At 35.9% G+C, this 19,805-nt stretch overlaps 3 protein-coding genes across 3 annotated transcripts; 2 read left to right on the top strand and 1 right to left on the bottom strand.

Moving 5' to 3' along the window:
* Window positions 1–656: 656 nt before the first annotated feature.
* LOC110707303 (short integuments 2, mitochondrial-like) lies at window positions 657–6,626 on the top strand. Its single transcript, XM_021885323.1, has 8 exons — window positions 657–1,215; window positions 1,320–1,424; window positions 2,241–2,318; window positions 3,194–3,335; window positions 3,458–3,528; window positions 3,766–3,862; window positions 4,435–4,649; window positions 5,987–6,626. Exons 1-8 carry the CDS (start codon window positions 1,051–1,053, stop codon window positions 6,251–6,253), a joined length of 1,140 nt encoding a protein of 379 aa, XP_021741015.1. The 5' UTR covers window positions 657–1,050; the 3' UTR covers window positions 6,254–6,626.
* Window positions 6,627–6,990: 364 nt separating this feature from the next.
* On the top strand, window positions 6,991–7,780 carry LOC110707302 (40S ribosomal protein S16-like). The gene has a single exon (XM_021885322.1). The coding sequence runs from the start codon at window positions 7,137–7,139 to the stop codon at window positions 7,581–7,583; it is 447 nt and encodes a 148-aa protein (XP_021741014.1). The 5' UTR covers window positions 6,991–7,136; the 3' UTR covers window positions 7,584–7,780.
* Window positions 7,781–8,376: 596 nt separating this feature from the next.
* LOC110707301 (thioredoxin reductase NTRC-like) lies at window positions 8,377–18,651 on the bottom strand. Its single transcript, XM_021885321.1, has 10 exons — window positions 18,221–18,651; window positions 16,593–16,800; window positions 16,385–16,490; window positions 14,345–14,610; window positions 12,151–12,430; window positions 10,979–11,086; window positions 10,321–10,407; window positions 10,114–10,218; window positions 8,986–9,116; window positions 8,377–8,720 (listed from the first exon to the last, which is right to left on the bottom strand). Exons 1-10 carry the CDS (start codon window positions 18,501–18,503, stop codon window positions 8,660–8,662), a joined length of 1,635 nt encoding a protein of 544 aa, XP_021741013.1. The 5' UTR covers window positions 18,504–18,651; the 3' UTR covers window positions 8,377–8,659.
* Between the last annotated feature and the right edge of the window lie 1,154 nt (window positions 18,652–19,805).

Raw genomic sequence — 19,805 nt, 5'->3', positions numbered from 1 at the left:
GGGCACATTAATTTGGGATAAATGGAGTAATTATTAAAGAAAACAATTTTACTTAATTTGATTGGTTTCTACTAAATATATACAATTTTTCTTTTGCATCGAATGGAGTGTTCAGATAATACTCAGGTAACTCGTAATGTACTACCTTTGTTTCTAATTAGTCGCAATAATTTAACTTTTTCACTATTAATTTATATATTTACTTTGATCACGGGTATAATTTTTACCATTATATAAAAAGTAAATGTTGTAATAATCGCAACAATTGTTTATTGGCACAAGTAGCAGACTATCAATTAAAATGTTTCAATTAATCTAAAACAGGGAGAGTAAAACTTGTTCAAAACTCACTCTTTTCAAGTCGGATCAATTTTGTTAACAAAAAAGATATTGGGTCGTGTTTGGTGAAAAGTTGAAGCTAATTGTGTTAGCTGGATTTGTATTAACTGATTTGACTAACTTATTTTATTAGCTAATTGTATAAAAGTGTTTGATAAATAGTTGATTGCTTAAAGTTGTTTAATTATGTGAAATGACCAATAACCTAATTGTGGGATAGATAGTTCAAGTAGGATTTAAAATTAAATAAGGATATAAGTGTCATTTCACTGTAAGAATTGAATAAGCTAATTGAAAAAGCTCTTACAAGAATTATTTTTTAAAAAAAGCTTATTTAGTGAAATAAGCTCTTTGGATAAGCTTCCACCAAACACCTTATGCTAGCTTATTTAAAAGCCAATAAGCTAATGTTGATCAAATAAGCTATTTACCACTTTAACCAAAAAAATAAAATAAAATAAAAAAATAAAAAAAAATATACCAAACACAGTCATTGGGTCATAATTTATTTGTGGACCGAGCTTTGTTATAAACATCGTTTATTCTTTCTGGACAGTTAAACAGAAAATCCCATGTAATCAATTCATCAAAAAAAAAAAAAAAGAAAAAAAAAAAAAAGAGGGGTTTTACAGAAAAAAAGGGTTTAACACTACACTGTACAAACTACTCATTCTTCTACAATTTTCCGCCATTATCAAACCTCACTCAACAATGGTGGTTCTAAAGAAGGTAATGAAAAAGGGTTTAGGAGAAATGGGGTTCAACAAAGGAGGTGGTCCAGTCAATTGGTTCCCTGGTCACATGGCTGCTGCTTCTCGCGCCATTAGAGACCGCCTTAAGCTCGCTGATTTCGTAATTGAAGTTCGCGATTCTCGTGTAATCATCTCTTCATTTTCTCACTTTTCTGAATTTTGTTTTCAGTTTATTGGTTGGGATTTGAATTTTTGATGATATGATTATGAATTTATGATGATTAACAGATTCCGTTATCTTCGCAAAATGAGGAACTTCAGCCGCTTCTCACTGGTAAAAGACGTATTGTTGCTCTCAACAAGAAAGATTTGGCTAATCCTAATATTTTACCTGTATGTTATTGTTTTTGGTTTAATTTTATAATAGTGTGCGTTAATTTAATCTTAGTTTTGAGTAATTGGTGAAATATTGTGTATGAATGTATGATTATTAACATGTTTTGATGAAGTTGCTTTTTTTTTTTTTTTTTAATGTTATTATGGTGGATGATAGATAGTGAATTGAGGAAGAGGGTTTTGTCGACTTTGTAGACATCCTTTGGAGATAAATTCTTGGTTCATGTAGCCGATCACTGGATCTCATTTAATTAGGATTAAGGCTTTTACATTGTTGTTGGTTTTGATGTTGTGATAGTAGAGGTGGTGGAAGATAGCTAGTGCGGGCGGGGCAAAGACAAATGGGGCTTATACGATTTCTTAAAATTGGGCCCTTGTTTCATAGTTCAAAATGTTTTTTATAAAATTTGGAAAAATTGAAACCAAAGGATTTAAAAGACAAATTGTTGACATGAGAATAAAAAACCAACATTATTAGCATTGAGCTGAACATACCTCTCCCAATGAGTCTAAAATTTCCTTTTTATCAATGCAAACAATTAAATTTTTCTTACTTGAAACCCTTGTATCTTGGGGGCCTAGTGCGGTTGACCACTGCCACCCCTGGACCTAGTGTTGGGATAATTGTAGCTGGATTTATTGTGAAACATTAATAAATTGCTAAACATTGTTCTTTTAGTTGTGTTCTGTACATGGCATTGCTTGTGCAATTATGGCTTAAGCAGTTGAAGACAGTTGTATTATTAAGTGGGTTACTGACCTACAATCGAGTTTGGATTTTGTTTACTTGAGTTTTTTATATTTTTTGGGCAGAAATGGATAAAATATTTCGAGTCTGACAAACAAGATTGCCTTTCGATTAATGCTCATAGCAAGACTTCTGTGAAAAAGGTTAGTGAAGTGTAAAGTTCTGTTTGCTCCAAATGGTTTCTTTAATTTTGCTATAATCATGTCTTTTAATTTGGTTTACTAAGGATTTATGTTAGTGGCATAAATTCTTTAAATATTTTACTGTTGCTATGTTAGAATGCCCAGGAAATAGCAGCTCACCCAAATATGTTGTAATGATTTTCTTGGCAGTGGACTGCATTGTTGAAAACAACCTGATACTTTTTTGTGTCATCGAAAAATTTGTAATTTGCTTTTCCAATTGTAGGTGTCATCGGTGCTACATTTACAGATTTACTATATACTCTGTATTTAGAGAAGGTCCAACGTCCAATGAGGATAACTGTGCAAAGGTGTTCCTTTTGCAAATTTATTGACCTAGTAAGACCCTAAAAATGTAGCCATAATATAAGGAAGATAAACATCAAATAACTAAAGGTGATGTCCAACTGTACAGTTTCACGTCTCTTCCATCTCTCATGTCTTTACAAAGGTTCTTGTAGTCTAAGGTCCTGAGAGCTGCTTTATTTCTCTCTCCCCCTCTCACTCTCACACACACACACACACACACACTCACTCTCATAATTGAACAAAAACAAATCAGAGGACCGGAAGAATTCTTGAGAACCCTTTACTAGTGCTAGAAGCATGAGATATAGCAATCTTAAGAAACCTTGTTCCTAAGCTTTGGACTTATAATATACTCTAATCCAGTTCTTCCTTGACAAGAATTGAGGTCAATAAGTTGGCATTGTTCCTTTTCCTGATTCACCATCAAGGTTGTACCTACTCATCTGATATTTCTGCAATTTATTTATGGATAACTTCACATGTTGAATGTTTAATTTGGTTTTCTAATTTCCTTTGTATTTTTCCAGTTGCTGGATCTTGTGGAGCTGAAGCTTAAAGAGGTCATTTCCAGGGAACCTACACTGCTTGTTATGGTAGTTGGTGTTCCAAATGTTGGCAAGTCAGCTTTAATTAATAACATCCATCGGATTTCAGCTGAACACTTTCCTGGTAATTTCAGTAAAGTTTTTTTTTTTTTTTTTTTTGGTCTGAACTTGATTATGCAGTGGTCAACTGGTTGATTTTTAAGGATACTTCACCCTATTGAATAATTACCTAAATGTTCCTCATAGTGCAGGAGAGAATGAAAAAAGCGATTGTGGGACCATTGCCCGGAGTTACTCAGGATATTGCTGGATACAAGGTCAAGTGTGCTTTTATTTTATTCAATGCGTCCTTGCAGAAATCATTTAGTGGTACCAATAAAAAACTACAAACATGTTGAGTACAGAGTTCTGAATCAGAATTCACTTTCAGCTCCAACCCCCCCCCCCTCTCTCTCTTCCCCCATGCCTCTTCTGCATGCAAATCTTGTATTATATACCGTGTGAATATGTTTTGAAGTGGGTAACACTCTAAAAATTGTTTACAATTTGCACAGATTGCACATCAGCCTAGCATTTATGTTCTTGATACACCAGGAGTGTTGGTTCCTAGTATTCCAGATATAGAGACAGGCTTGAAATTAGCTGCGACAGGTTGGTTTCTTCATCTGATGTTACTTATGCAAGTGGATTATAAATCTTTATTTACCTCTGCATTATGCCTCAGTTTGAGTTGTAAGCTACCAAACTTTTTGGGCTTGATAATCACTTTGTTCATTTGCAGCTGTCTACACTCTGCAATATATAATGTTCATTGTTCAATATTCTTAATTAATAAATAGGTTTTTGTTGTTTGTAAGTTTAAGATAGTGCTTTCCTTTAACTTTGCATTTGTTCTCTCCAGTCCTATATATGTACACTTTGGCTGTTTACGCCATGCTAATACCAGAATAAGTAACCAGTCCTAGATATATAGTTGATAGTGTATTCATGGCTTTCTTTTGCAATACTTCATCTAGGTACTTTCATGTTCTCGGATGCATTTCCCTCAACTTCACCCAGAATATAGAGTAGCATCTGCTTTCTTGCTGTCTCATTCTGCCCTTTTCTTGATACAACAATCTGAAGTATTTATCTTGCCAAGTTTGGGGCTAGCATGTTTGTATAGGAGGGATAACAGCGCTCAAATTTCTTCTGAGTTGTTGAACTCATTGGTGTCCTTGCAGGATCTGTAAAGGATTCAGTTGTAGGTGAAGAGCGTATTGCTCAATATCTACTTGCTGTATTCAACAGCCGTGGGACTCCTCTTTATTGGAAGAATTTGAATGATCGGAAGAAAGGACTTCAGAATGGTTCTGAGGGAAAACATGAATACAGCATAAAGGATCTTTTGCCAAACAGAAGGAAGCCACCAGATGATTCTGCTGTTTATTATATTGAGGTATAATTTCTACTTTTACAACTTTTAGTTTCTATTATATTGAGGTATAATTTCTACTTTTACAACTTTTAGTTTCTTAGACCTGAAACTAGGGTACCATGATAGGTTTAACTTTTCTGGATTCCAATGAATATCTTCTGAGCAGCAATTCTTACATGAGACATTTAAACTTTGAATGATGGCGTATTTAGCCTATAATTTTGTATCAATACTGAGCTGGAAACCTAACACAATCCCTGATAAGTGAAGCCTTGATTTTATGTGTTTTATTTGGTCCATAGGGTGTAGTTACTATGTAGTTGTCCCAACTACCATGGTTCAGTTTCTTTTTTCCACATTTCACAAACATAAACACCAAATGATTAGGTGTCAAGTCTTGTTTACAAAGGAAATGAGTGACGCACTCATTAGATGAAATTGCTAGGAAAGAGTTGGGGGTGGGCGGAGGTTGACTTGACTCTAAGGATTGTTGTATGAAGATCCTTTTCAATTTTCATATCCTTAAAGATACTAGGAGAGGATGTTAGAAAGAGAGCCACATTCGAGGTTTTTGCTCCTAATCCAAAATTGAAATTAAGAAATTATTTGAAAGTTCTGTATGGTGGGATTTGCTTAAATTATACAGTAACAGATAACCAGCAAAAGAATGAATGTTGTAAAAGAGAGCGCCAATTTGAGTTTTTTTGGAGCCTCTGATTTCCAGACGTCTTTAGCAACACAGAAAGGGTGTAGAAGAGGCAGCAGGACCGATAGTATTGAGAATGAAAGAGCACTTTACTTTCTTAGGTCTTGTCAGGATAAGATGGTGAAGGTGAGGTCTAGTGGTCTACAATGCTTGTACTAACCAGATTTAAGGTTAACTGATTGCATCTTAAGTCACAATTGGTTGTGTAACAGAGATAAGTCCACAGTCTCAAACTGGTGGAATAGCTATTTGGTGTTTTTTTTTTTTTCATCTCTCGTAATATGTTCTACTGTCATGTATAGCTGTATTGGAAACTTTATTACCATTTGTGTAAACATCACAAATAGCTTAAGCTCTATCGCCAGTAGCAGCCAAGGAGGTTACAAGGGGAGACTATGCCTGCTGGAAATTTCTTTTAGCGAGTGTTTTAGACTTTTAGGTTTCAACATCAGATTTTTGTGTTCTCAGTACATATTTTTCTTCATGCGTGATGTGCTGCTTCTTTTTCAGATGTAGTTAGCCCAACCTGCTTTGTTAGCTAACCTTAACTTGTGTTTCTACATAGAGATTCAACATGTTCATTGCCATGTGGAATGATTTTGCTAGTTTGCTTAGCAATTTAGAGGGGTCCTAATCTGAATAATGTATGCAGGATATTGTAACAGAAGTGCAATGTGCACTTACCGCTTCTTTCTTAAATTTTGATGGTAATCTTGAAGATGAAAACGACATGGAGAGCCTCATAGAATTGCAGTTTGAAGCACTTCAGAAGGCATTTAAAATACCACAAACTGCTTCAGAATGCCGTGCAAAGGCTTCAAAAAAATTTCTGACTTTGTTTAGGATGGGTAAACTTGGCCATTTCATCCTTGATGATGTTCCCGATGTATGCCAACCTGTATCTTCAACAATTTTGTAAGGTGTATTTTATTCGAACTGATGATCGAATCTGTTGTTATTGTATAGCAAGTGAAGAATGAACATTTGCTTTTTCGTCAATATAGGGTAACGTAGAATTATGAAGTAAAACATGAGGGGCATTGTTGCATAAATATTGGCATAAATCTCTTTACAAATTTACAATCCTTTATCACACCCTACCAAATGATTCGAAAGTGTAGAACTTCATCATAGCAATAATAGGAAAACTATCTGTTCGCATGTTATGGTAATTAGTTTCTCCTATTTTGCCGAGAGTATTTTTAAAAGAGCTGAAGTGTCATGTTTGTGTTTGCGTTCGAACATAACAAGTTTAGAAGTATCAACTCTTGATCCATTTAATTAAATATACATGTCGTGTTGACCCATATAAATAAACATGATGACCTCGACACTAACCTGCTTTTTTGTGTTCGGTTCGTGTCATGTTATATAAAAAAGAGTTAGCCCTTGATCAATATATTTATGATTCTACAAAAATGTTGTTTATCGTGTGGGGTATCTCTATGCAAACTGACATATTCAACTTAACGTGTTGTGTTGTATTGATCTTTAAACGAGTTATAAACCCTTAACACTAACCTTTTTTTTTCGTGTTTAATTCCTATCGTGTCAACTTTTGCCAGCAACAACTTTTACGGAGTATACTATGCATTATTATGATAAGATTGAGAGCACTTGTGGTACAAATCCTATAGGAATAATTTAGTGGATCGTTGAAATAACTCCCTCCATTTTAAAAGTCGTTCCTCTTATTACCCTAAGCCCAAAACCAGAACCTCAGAACCCTAATTTCTCCCACAAAACCCTAATCCTAATATAACCCCTAACTCATTTCTGAAAAAAGCTTCAATCCTCCAACAATGGCGACTCCAGCCCCCAAACAACTCCACTCAGTCCAATGCTTCGGCCGCAAGAAGACCGCCGTCGCAGTCACCTACTGCAAAGAAGGCCGAGGTCTAATCAAGATCAACGGCACACCAATCGAGCTAGTTCAACCAGAGATTCTCCGATACAAGGTGTTCGAACCAATCCTTCTACTCGGTCGTCAGCGCTTCAATGGCGTCGACATGAGAATCCGCGTCAAAGGAGGAGGTCACACTTCTCAAATCTACGCGATTCGACAGAGTATTGCTAAAGCTCTTGTTGCGTACAACCAGAAGTTTGTCGATGAACAAACGAAGCAGGAGATCAAAGATATTCTTGTGAGGTATGATCGTACTTTGCTTGTTGCTGATCCTCGTCGTTGTGAGCCTAAGAAGTTTGGTGGTCGTGGTGCTCGTGCTAGGTTCCAGAAGTCTTACCGTTGAAGAACAGACCTTGTTTTAATGGCGGATTTCTGGGTTTATTATGGATTATTAGTGTTTTTTTCATGATTATGAGCTCTCTTTGTTGTTAATTGAAACTTGAAACCCTAACTTTTGATTTTGTAAGTACTTGAAAGTTTTGATTAATCGTCGGATTTTACATTTCGATGATATCATAATGTTTTGGTTATGCTTTTTAATGTTTAGAATGAGTTGCTCAAGCTAAACTCGGATTCAACTTGCCGTAACACTCAAATTTGGTTCGGATATTTTACATCCTTGCACTAATTCAATATTGTTTAGTGTATCGAAAGCATGTTCACGAGTAATCAAGTTGTTAGCTCTTAGAAATTTCAAGCCGAGCTTGAATAATTCACGAAATAGCTAGACTCATCAACATCTCTAACTATTACAATGTTGATGAGTACACAAAAGATGCTTCCTAGTCTTCTCGTATGTAACAATCAAGTAAATCAACTACTAAAGCATTGATATGTATGGTTCTCATTTAGTGCAATGTCCGAATGTCGTATGGAATGACTGAGCATTTTTTTTCACTCAGGAAATATTCTGTAAATGCTCGTAGTAATGTAGTACAGCTTCTCTACTACCAAGGTCTTCTGCTCAAACCAACATCTAAGTTTGCCCGTCGAAAGAACCAAGATACTTCGATATATACAAAGTAATACACGTGGTAGTAGAGATGTATCGCCATTAGAAACATTCATTATACCCATAAGTATGCTGCTAGTAAACAGCATCCTATACGTCAAAGGAAAAGAAAAAGAAAACCAGATACATCATTAAGGGAATTAAATAAAGTCATAAAACTGGCATATGTGCTACACAACAATTTGGTAGCTGTAATGATTTCACAAAGTTGTCGATTTGTCCAAAGAAAGACAAGAATTTGCAAACCCGAAGTCAAAAATTGAGGGCTAAAAATGCCTAATATACGAATAAGGTGTTCCAAAAATTCTCCTTAATGTACAAATACGACAACATTTTTGTCAAGAATATGGCTGAAGAGGTACAAAATTGAACCGCAAAGCAATGGTATGTGCCAAGATGAAATGACCTTACTTATTTGCCTCTATAAATTCTCTGTACTCTTTCTTCATTTTGACTCCTGGAATAGACCTGGATATGCATAAAAAGAGGTCATATTCAGTCAATTGTGTATTTAGAGAACTTGATAATTAGCTGTGACAACCACAAAAATTCTCCACACCCAAATTATCGAGTTCCTTTTTTTATTGGAAGGAGAACTAATAGAAAGTGACGATAACAAAACAGTTGTGGGAAAAGCTCAGGTCATCAGAACACCAAGCAAGATAGGGAATGGAGAATGATGTTGCATACACATAACAGTGAAGGACCCTACTCTACAGGTTAGATGACCAACCTAATCATTTCCTTGTTCTTGAAGAATTGTACACAAGGTGTACCCATGATTCCAGCAGCCTCTGCTATCTCCTGATCTTCCTCGATGTCTATTTCAACTAAATGAACGCTCTGGTCATATTCATCAATTACCTGCCATTACAAGAGAAGATTTTATGCAAGGTAAAGGTGTATAATAATATGGAAATATCACAATACTTGACCAAACTATAAATAGTTTTTAACTATACTACAAAACTACACATGTGCCCTTAATCAACAAGTCGTTCCCGCCCTTCCTAATAAAATCCTTCTCTATCTTCAACCCAACCCCAAACCACCATGTCCATAACCAACCACCACCCTCCCCATTAAAACCACTACTCACCCCCCACGGTCCCCACCCACCTCAGCCATCCTCATTTAAAACCACAATCTTTCTCACTGAACCCCACCACCCCTAACCCACCAAAACCACCCGCCCATAAAATGCAAACACCACCAACACCTTGACCCTCAAATCTAATTCCTTTCTCCTCAACCCTTCTCCTCCCCCCTAATCACTAGATCCATAAACCACCATCGCTCCCACCACAACCCTCACGCAGTCACGCACCACCACCTTTGCAGTATTGTTTCTGAAATATAGAGAAATTTCAGATCTGGAACATTTCATCTTTACAATAATCTTGGTGGTGGTGTAATTTCTAAATCTTTTTCTTTACCTGTCTACATTCAGGCCCCATATTTGGTACTGGTTAGGTGGAAACAGTAGGATGCAGCTGCTGATAGTGGTGGGATGAGATCAGAGGGATGGTAGAAGTGGTTAGATTGATGTGGTGGGCTGAGGATGGCGAGGTTTTAGTTGTTAGATATGGACAGTAGGATGACGTAGGTTGTAATGATTGATGTAGCCAGTGGGGGGCAGAGAAGGGAAGGTGACTGCGAAACTCCACCATGACTCAAAACATTCAGAAAGTCAAAAATCATTCTCACTCCATCTGACTTCCAAACACAAAAAATTCTGACCATTTTCAACCCCATAATATGCATCAGAAGTACTACGAGCAGTGTACACAGTTGTATGTCCTTTTCAATTCATAGTGCAAACTATTATCTACACATACATATAGATTTTGAGTAACCATACCTTGTTAAGTATTGGTTTCAAGGTCCTACATGGTCCACAAGTTGGTGATGTATAGAGAACACATACAAGCCTCGGGCTTTCATGATACAACTTCCGTAAAGCATACTGCCAATGAACAGCAGAATCAACTAAATGAATAAATATGGTTGAGAAAAAAATAGAAAATCACATGCCATCAAGGGCAGTAACGAGGTTGTGAAAAGACACCTGGCCTTTGTGCTTGGTACGGGTAATATCAAAACCCTCTTGTACATCACGAGGAGTGAGTTCCTTTTTAGCCTCTTCTCTTTGTGGCTGTAAAAAAGTAGTGATTGAAGCATGAATTTCTTAAATTTGAAACTTACTTAACATAGAGTATGCTAACATCAATATAATTCAATCTGTAATATTATACGAAGTGACAATGTACGCAAACTTTCTGTCAACATAAGGTCACAGAAGAAGGCATTAGATGTAGACAAATAGCACAGAAATGACGGCTGATTATAAGATCACCATTTTGCCTTTACTCTTACATGGCATTAAAAGCATCCCTCCTGTTTCCTTATTACTACGTAGCAATAGAAAGAGCAGACAGATTTTGTAAATACTTAAATGGGATAGGAGATGAAGAATTTACAAAATACAAATCAAGAAAGAAGCATAGAAATTGGTATAGTATAGGCCATTCGGCATCAAAAACATTCATGGACATTAGTCTCGATTTAACAGCTCAAGCAAACATGTATGATTAGAAATAGATTATAGAGCTTAGAAGAGGACAGAATAAATATCTAATACGGAGTACTTTCTTTAATTTGATAAATTATGCAGTAAAGTCCCATGGAGTATGTAAGATAAGTGAACAATTTAGTTGATTAAGTACCTGATGAAACTCAATTAGAAGATTCTTGCTTGTAAGATATCTTTCAACTGACATAGCAGCAACGCACCCAGATCCAGCTGCAGTAACTGCCTGTCTCCACTCGTGATCCTGCTTGTCCAATTACTCATGTAAGAACTTTTCAGACTAAGACAGCTGTAGCTTGAAGCATCATTTAGATGTATTGTGCAGTAACCACACAACTTTCATCCAAAAATTTTCTATTACCAGGTAAAGTTCAGATCAAATAGTATGCATATCTTTAATACCATATCAGAACCCTAAATCTAATTCTTGGTAGTAAAGACCATCTACTCTAATGAAGAATTTGCTAACAAACATTTAATTTTAGGATTTATGGTGTTCGGCAAATTTTAATTGAAACATCATTTTGCAACGTAATTAAAAAATTTATAGGCAACATAACCAGTGCTCTCCTTTTTATTTTTTTTTCAAAAAAAAAAAAAAAGCATTTTATGTTGAGATTAATTGGAGTCTGAAAACCATAGTTACAAATATTTTATTTTTCATTGAAATTATTGACCAGCTACTACAAGATACGATGAGGTTAAAATCAACAAAATAAATATCCGTTATATCAAGATTTTAAGACCACGCCAATAATTCAATGGTGATAGAGGAATTTTTTGAAATCCAAAATAGAGAGAGATTTTGGGAAGAGAAAATTTAAGAATAAAAGAGGAATGATGATTGAACTTGGGGCTTACAGGGGTCAATATAAATTGGAGATGAAGTTAAACTAGATATGTTACGTCGTCTGATAGCAATCTGTCATTCATAAGGGCATTTTGGCTAAAAAATCAAACCTCAAGGCCCCAAGGCCCCCAAGGGTACCTCAGTCCTCAGGTAACCCCAAAACCAGGGGTATTTTGAAATTTTCATCAAACCTCAAGGTACCATAGAAAATTTCCAAATTTGAAGAGCATCCTGAATATTCCAGATTAGGTGTGATTTTAAATACTCCCAAGTCATGGATGCGGAGTTTGCTATTAGTATAATAGCCGCATCGTCCCACCAACATACTTATTTTCTCCCAACCAACCTCTACTTCATCATTTTTTAGAAACTCTAATAATTAGTACTCAAGGTCAAAGTAAGGAAAGTAACAATATTACTCTAGTACTGCAAATGAAATTAAATATAGAGAACAGTACCTGTACATCTCCAGCTGCATAAACACCTTCTACTGAGGTGCTTGCAGTGCCATCCTTCACTAAAATATAGCCTGCACTATCAAGTTCAACTTGACCTTCCAGCAATTGGCTGTTTGGAGAATGCCCAATGCCATAGAATAAACCTTTGGCCTCGATCACAGATTCCTCACCAGTATCAGATCTTCGAGTCAGGACGCCAGACATTTGGCCTTTAGCATTGCCAACCACATCCAAAGTTTCTGTGTTGAAGTGCACGGTGATGTTTGGGTTGTTGAAAACTCTGAAACATTCGCCATAATCAACCTGTTAAACAAACGTTCAGATAGTTGAAAACTTGAAAACTCAATAAATCAACTTTTCTAGTAAACTTATCTAGACACAAAGAGATGCGCCCAGGTTGTAACACCATGAACAGGTCGAATAATTGCTAAAGTAAAGGCAAATGTCCTTGATGAGGCAGTTCCTTTTATTTAATTTTTTTTTTTTATTTATTTTTTTTTCGGTGTGGGTACAGCATTTTGAAGGCAGATGACTGTAAATCATTTTATGGCCGGCAGGGAAGTATTTTAACACATACATTTATTATAGAGAATTTAGAAATAAGTCAAATAACCCTAAAAAAAAGGGGGGTAAAAATAAACCCTTAGCATAGATAACCCCCTTCTCAAATAGTTTGGAATATGCTTTTTTCTAAGGCAATCCAAGATTGATGCTACCACTTTACCAAACTTTTCCTCTCAACATATTTCCTATATATATAATAACATACATAATTATATAAATGAAAAAAGGAAAGAAAACAAGAAGTTAGGAGAACAGGAGTTGAAAGGGAGAAGGGTGAGAAAATGGAAGCATATGAGGAAGGGAAAAAATGTAGACACAAAACATTTGAGTTATTAGGGATGGTATACTAAAAAGTTAAGGTAAAAGGAACTTTAGATGTAAATAATCTAAGATTCCAAACTACTGCTGTACAGCCTCTCCCCAGGTTCACATATTTTATTGGACAAAGAACAACCAAATCTTCTATTTAGGATTTCAATAATCCCAACTATTATTAACAATGTAGCGCTAAAAAAACCCAACAACAGATACACGTTCCAAAATAAGAACATATCTGCTAGCAAAATATAACCTTCCATCATCATAAAAATATCACATGAATATCATCACATAAACCATTAGGCAGTCATTGTCTTCTACATATTGGTGACTGGTGACTGGTGAGCACTGATTCAACTATTCCCAAGTTCATTTATCAGCATTCCTCTATGATAAGGTTCGCTTTTTGATAAGATATAAAAAAAAAATAAAGATCAAATATATTTAGCTTTGTTGGCAGCAGAAGTGGCTGAGCTTCAGGGCTTTAAAAGTTAAATCTATTTTGTTGATTCAAAACAATTTGGTTAATTTTGTAGCACTTGTTAAGTTGTTAGAAGCTGTTATAATTGAATTCACCTTTTGTTCCTACTTTACTCTCCGTTTGCTGTTCCACATGTACAATCTTTTTATTTCATAAACAAAGGGTGAAGTATCCGATGACATTATTGAAATAATGGCTAGTTTAAGGGTGAAGAACAACACAATGAAGAAAAAATACATTTTAAAGCACTCCTGTAGGCCTATGATTTTAACAAAATATGGGATATTAACCACAATGTTTTTGGAACTCCTATCATATGCACATTAGAAACTATTTGTTTGTTTTATCTGAATCAATCAATCTTGAACTCCAAAGTTAATCACTCCACTTTTCCCATTGAATGAAAGGTGATGAATACAACTACCATTACTTGCACATCAACAAAATAGCAACTTGACGAAGAGACTACAATGCTAACTATTTAAGGCCTGCATTGGCAACATTTGACACAATTGCTTCAAGCAGAGATGGAGCTAAGAATACCTAGAAACTAGGGGGCGTATGGGTAGGAACACACGGCTTTTGCAGCCAGGTCCCAATGGATCTAAAGTCTGAACTAAGTGCCCCAAACCATACTCTTATAAAAATGTTAGAATAGCTCTCATCATATAGCATTATAGCTCATCTCGAACCTGGCAAGACAACACTATTCGAAACTGGCAAGACAACACATTATTAAGTGATGGCGATAAACTCTGTTCAGACACTCATATTGATGCAATAAGAAGTGATGAAGTTCAATGAAGGCATAATGAGTAAAGCAACACTGACCTATCTTGCATAGCTTTAGATGCCCTCAATTCATTTCGGCGCACAAGTAAATGAACATGACGAGCATACTTGGTCAGATAAATCGCTTCCTCAGTAGCTGTATCACCTCCTCCAACCACAGCAAGGACTTGGCCCTTGAACAATGGTGATGCCCCATCACATATTGCACATGCACTTATTCCTTTGCTCCAGAACTCATCTTCATGAGGCAACCGAAGCCTCTTAGCATTAGCTCCCGTGGCAACAATCACAGAATTGCATTTTATCTGAGGATGAATATGATAAAGAATTTTTTATTAAATTCAATCAGTAGTCGATCATAGGCAACAAACCAGAAAATCCTGAAGGCCAGATTAAAGTATCAAGATGCACATCAACTTTCTTCACATGTAAGGCTTTTAATTAATAAAGTATAGCTTTAAACCTTTCTGTAACAAGATAGAATGTAGCAATTGACTTGTTTAGAAAGAAGGAAATTCAGAAATTACTCACTCCATCCATAAAAACATTAAATTCATATCATGGAAAATAAAATAAGTCACACACCTATTCTTAAAATCCAAGGCAAAGACAAGATATCTTCCCACATATCTCCCCTTTCTAAGTTGACACAGTGCCACAATGCACTAACATGTCATCTTCTTATGTAGTTTGGAACTTTGGAGAGTTTGGACTGCTCACATTGTAAAACAAAACGCTTGTAATAGGACTTGAGCCCTTGTATCACTCACATTCATAGATTTCTAACATTCCAGTCATCAAGCTACCATCTAAACCTGATATCTGAATCACTAAACACTCTTGCAATTTTATACATTGATGATTTATGATTGCATATCTATCCTCCTAGAAATTCAGCCAATTTTGATAAAACCGCTATATCATTTGTGATCATGTGGTCTATGCCTTATAATCTATAGGTCGTTCTAGCGGATCATCACAAACAATTACTGTTATAACGGCAAGAAAGATAATAAAATCAACAAACAAAAGAACACAGATTTATGTGATTCACCAACAATGCATTGGCTATGTCCACAGCCAAGCGAGAGGAAAATTTTATTACTCTTGAGGAATTACATTTTCCAGATTGATAATGAACATAATCACAGCTAAAGTACTCCCAAAATGGAAACGAAATTGCGCTATGGCCCAAACAGAAAACCGCAGCCCAAACCAACAGAGTCGCGCGAAGCACGACCGCATGAGTTTCATAGTTGCGCACTATTGCGCAACAGCATATTACTACACATGGTTGTGTACTATAAATCACATGGTCGTGTGTGTTGCTAGCAGTAGTACGGGACTACACATGGTGGTGTACTATGAAGCACAAGGTTATGTACTCGTGTGTATTGCAGAGTAGTAATACGGTACACAGTCGTGTCCTATATGATGCATGGTCATGTATGTATCTCATCATATATAGCTCGCCTACTCAATCAACGATTCAAGGCATATTCATTACTAAAAGTTCCATGTATACAGTCAAGTTATTCTTCCCCATAAAACAGAGCCAATTATAATATATGAAAGCAAAGAATTCACATCCAATTTAGCAACTCTGATAGACTGCTAGAATGCTAGATCCCCAACTTCTATCAAGTGAATTAAGATGGATGTGGAAGTTAAGAGGCAAGATGTCTGTTTAATTGAAATAGTTGTGCTTTGTACAGTAGACAGTGCTATAAAGAGGCTGGGAAAATGCAAAAAGAAAAGAAAGAGGTTGATATCATGCCCAAAAATCCACCCAATTACTTAGTCCATCATCATCTCAAAAATAGATCAATCCAAATCAAATAGATGATGACAGAGCAACAATATTTCTGGAAGCTCATGAAGGAGCTCAATCATAATGTTTAGCCTTTCTAAGCATCACAACTACAGTCCAAAGCGCAATACTAGCCAATACCACCCTGGCCACCCCCAAACCTATCAAAACTTAAAACATATATCTCATTCATAAAAGTAGAAAAAGAGCACATATGAGATGCCCTAACTTAATAGATGATGACAGAGCAACAGTATGAAAAATCTCACCTCACGCTCACTGCTCCGCACAGTAAATGGACTATTTTTTACATCAAGTAATTCAACATCTTCTTGATGCAACTCTGCTCCCCATCTTTCTGCTTGTCGCCGCATTCTACATCCAGAAAGAAATTCAAGTTAGGAACTTCAACAGTTAAATTTCACTTTAAACACTAATATATATTAAATTAGAAAATTTCATAGTTCAATTCTTCACCTATCCATTAGATCAGGGCCGGTAATTCCATCAGGAAACCCTGGGAAGTTCTCTACTTCTGTGGTGGTCATCAACTGTCCACCAGGTACACCGCCTGCTTGGAACCCCTCAAAGACCACTGGTTTCAAGTTAGCACGGGCAGCATAAATTGCCGCTGTATATCCAGCAGGACCTGAGCCAATTATCACCACATTCTCAACACCTGACCCTGCAAGTTATAAGTAGCTAGCATTATACAAGGATTTCCACTTCTCAAGCACACAGCTGTATAGGATACAGTATCCAAACAATCTCAGTTAAGTCAAAGCCCAAACAACTGGAACACAAAACTAATCATTTAAAAACACAAAGATAAAGGCTTCCAATTTCTGCACTAACTCAAGATTATACAGTCCTTTCAAACATTAACACTACAAAATTCTAAACACCAACACTCTTAAATGGAAGTGTGGAAGTTGCAATTTAACATCTTGAGTTGGTCATAAATTTCAGAGTAATTAGTCACAGTTAGCATACTATGTCAAATAATAGCAACTCTTGATTTTCACTACTAATAAATCCATAATTACTAATTGCCACGTAATATATCCAAGCCCCGCAAATGCTTTGACTGTCAATTGCATTTACTAGTCAAATTATGCCACATCTCCATAAGTTAAATTGGATAAAAACATTTGGCAGAACAAAGAAGTTAGTTCTAAAAGCTACTTGTCAACAATTACCAGTTCACCTAGCCTCATCGTATTGCAAACCATACCAAAGAAGGGTCGAATTTTCTCCTTGACAACTTAATAATTGTTGAAGGCCTTTAGTATAATCAGCGAAATCAAAGGATCAGTGCACATAAATTGTGCTCAATGCATCAAATTGTGTCTCAAAAGAACTTCCGTGGTAACACTTAGCACTTCTCGTACAAATGAATTATAGTGAAAACAGTTAGAGAAAAAGTAAACTTAGTGCTATTACTAACTCCCAAGATACACATTCATATTAAGAACCCTCGCCTAAACTATATGTCATCATACTTCCATGTAGCGATCGAAATAACTACACCACATGCTTTTAATACAATCAACTTTTAGACAATGAAATTTATATCATCATACTATAAAGATGATGGAACAGCACACGCTTGCTTGGGGCAACCATTTATCTTGTTGGGTACATATCTAGGCTTCATTTGACACATTCTTATTCACAAATTTACGCATACATTACTCATATTCAACCATTTTCACAATAATTCTTCACCTCAAACCAATCTATCAACTTCAATATCATACTATGGACTATGGTCAACGATACATTCTAAAAAAAATAAAAAATGGCGCCTTTCAATTAAAAAAAACAATATAATACCAAATTCAAGCAAATTATAACAATTCTTAGAAATCCCACCATTTCTTCAACCTCAATTTCCAGAATACAGTTCTCAACATTGCAGTTAATAGTTTACCAAAAAAAAAAAAAAAAATTACAAATAAGATAATGCCAATTTCAAGTAATTTCTAACAATTCTTAAAAACCCCACCATTTTTTCAATCCAAATTTCTAAAACCCAGTTCGCATCATTGCAGTTAGTAGAAAAATAAAATCCAGAAACATAATAAAATTTGAAAAAATTAAACCTTGAGGAGATTGGGGGTCTTGGGAGGAAGCAGCAGAAGCTCGAACACGAAGAGCTGAAGAAGATTTAGTGAAACTCGGGGAGTTGCAGGAAATTCGAACTGAGTTGACTCGGATACTTAATCGACGATTCAAGCAAGTATTTACAAACAGCAGATTACTGCTACTAGTTCGAAGAGATGTTGAAAGGGTTGAAGAGAGAGAAAATGAGGAAGAAGATGAAGTTGGAGGGGACTGGGTTGAGGTACCGAGTCCAACGCCGAGTCCCATTATCCGAGTCGTCATTTGCTTCGGAGCACACAAGATGTAAGCAAGCAAAGCTCTGCTTATCACTGAATGTTGTGTGAATAATGGCAAGTGTTTGTAGAGGAGAGGCTTTTTTGTGTTCCAAAAGATAACGCTTTTGACTCGCGAGAGATCTCATCCACTACATTCTCTTCCCTTCCTGTGTTACGGAATTATGCTCCATTCGTTTTTAAATACTTATAACATTTTAATTAGCCTTTTGAGTTTTGATTATTGTTGTAGTAGTGGTTGGGGCTACACTTGGTAGGGAGGGTCGTGGTTCAATCCCCCGCAACAACAATTTGAAGGGATTGAAACATAACCACCCACAACTGATCCTCGAATCCGTATTAGCTCAAAGGGTGAACTAGGTATAACACCCAAAAAAAATTAAAAGTTTCAAATTATTCAAAATAGTCAAAAGTAATACTCTCTCGGTTTTAAATTGGGACACTTAAATAAAAACGAATGAGTATTCCAATATAAATAATTAAATAAAAAAATTAAGAAATTTTATTTAAAAAATTGTTATTATCAATTAGTTAAAAAAATCATTCTGTGAAGTTTTAAATTATTATCCATTTTCACCAAATATTATAAATGTTGGTAAAATATTTGCATCACTTTCATATTTCTCCCATTTCTGATTAATTGTGAGAATTCCTTATTTAATAAGGATCCATTATTATTTTATTATTCATCTTTCCCACAAATACAAAACAATGATGATTTGTTTTCAACTTATCCATTTTTTCCCAAAAAATAAATATCAGCTCATGCTTTTGTACATGTTGTAGAATTTGTTCATTTGACTTAGGTGAGTAAAACTTGTAAAAATTTTTGACATATAAATTCAACTTTGCGCAATTTTATTTAAATTAGTATAAATAATGTTTGTTTGCAAAGTGGCAAACTTTATATGGGTTGAATTTTTAGAATAATTATTATTGTTATTGAGGTGATATAGAAACTTACTTTTATTTATTCATGAGCAGAGAAAATATTACTCGTTTTATGCAAATGAGCAAAATTTTGTGCTATATGATTAGGGATGTCAGTGGGGCGGGTCTAGTAGGAGACCCGCCCCATCCCCGCCCCGATGGGGCAGGGATGGGTCTAGCTTTGGCGGGTCGCGGGGCGGGGATGGGTCTAAAATCCATACCCGCCATGGGTGATGGGGCGGGGGTGGATTTAAAGTAATACCCGCCCCATCCCCGCCCCGCCTGACCCACCCCATACCCGCCCCGCCTGACCAACCCCACACCTGACCCATACCCGCATTATACCCGACCCGTCCCATAT

Source organism: Chenopodium quinoa, unplaced genomic scaffold, assembly GCF_001683475.1.
Source record: "Chenopodium quinoa cultivar QQ74 unplaced genomic scaffold, ASM168347v1, whole genome shotgun sequence".
Lineage (NCBI taxonomy): Eukaryota > Viridiplantae > Streptophyta > Magnoliopsida > Caryophyllales > Amaranthaceae > Chenopodium > Chenopodium quinoa.
This window is presented reverse-complemented; position numbering and strand designations above follow the sequence as displayed.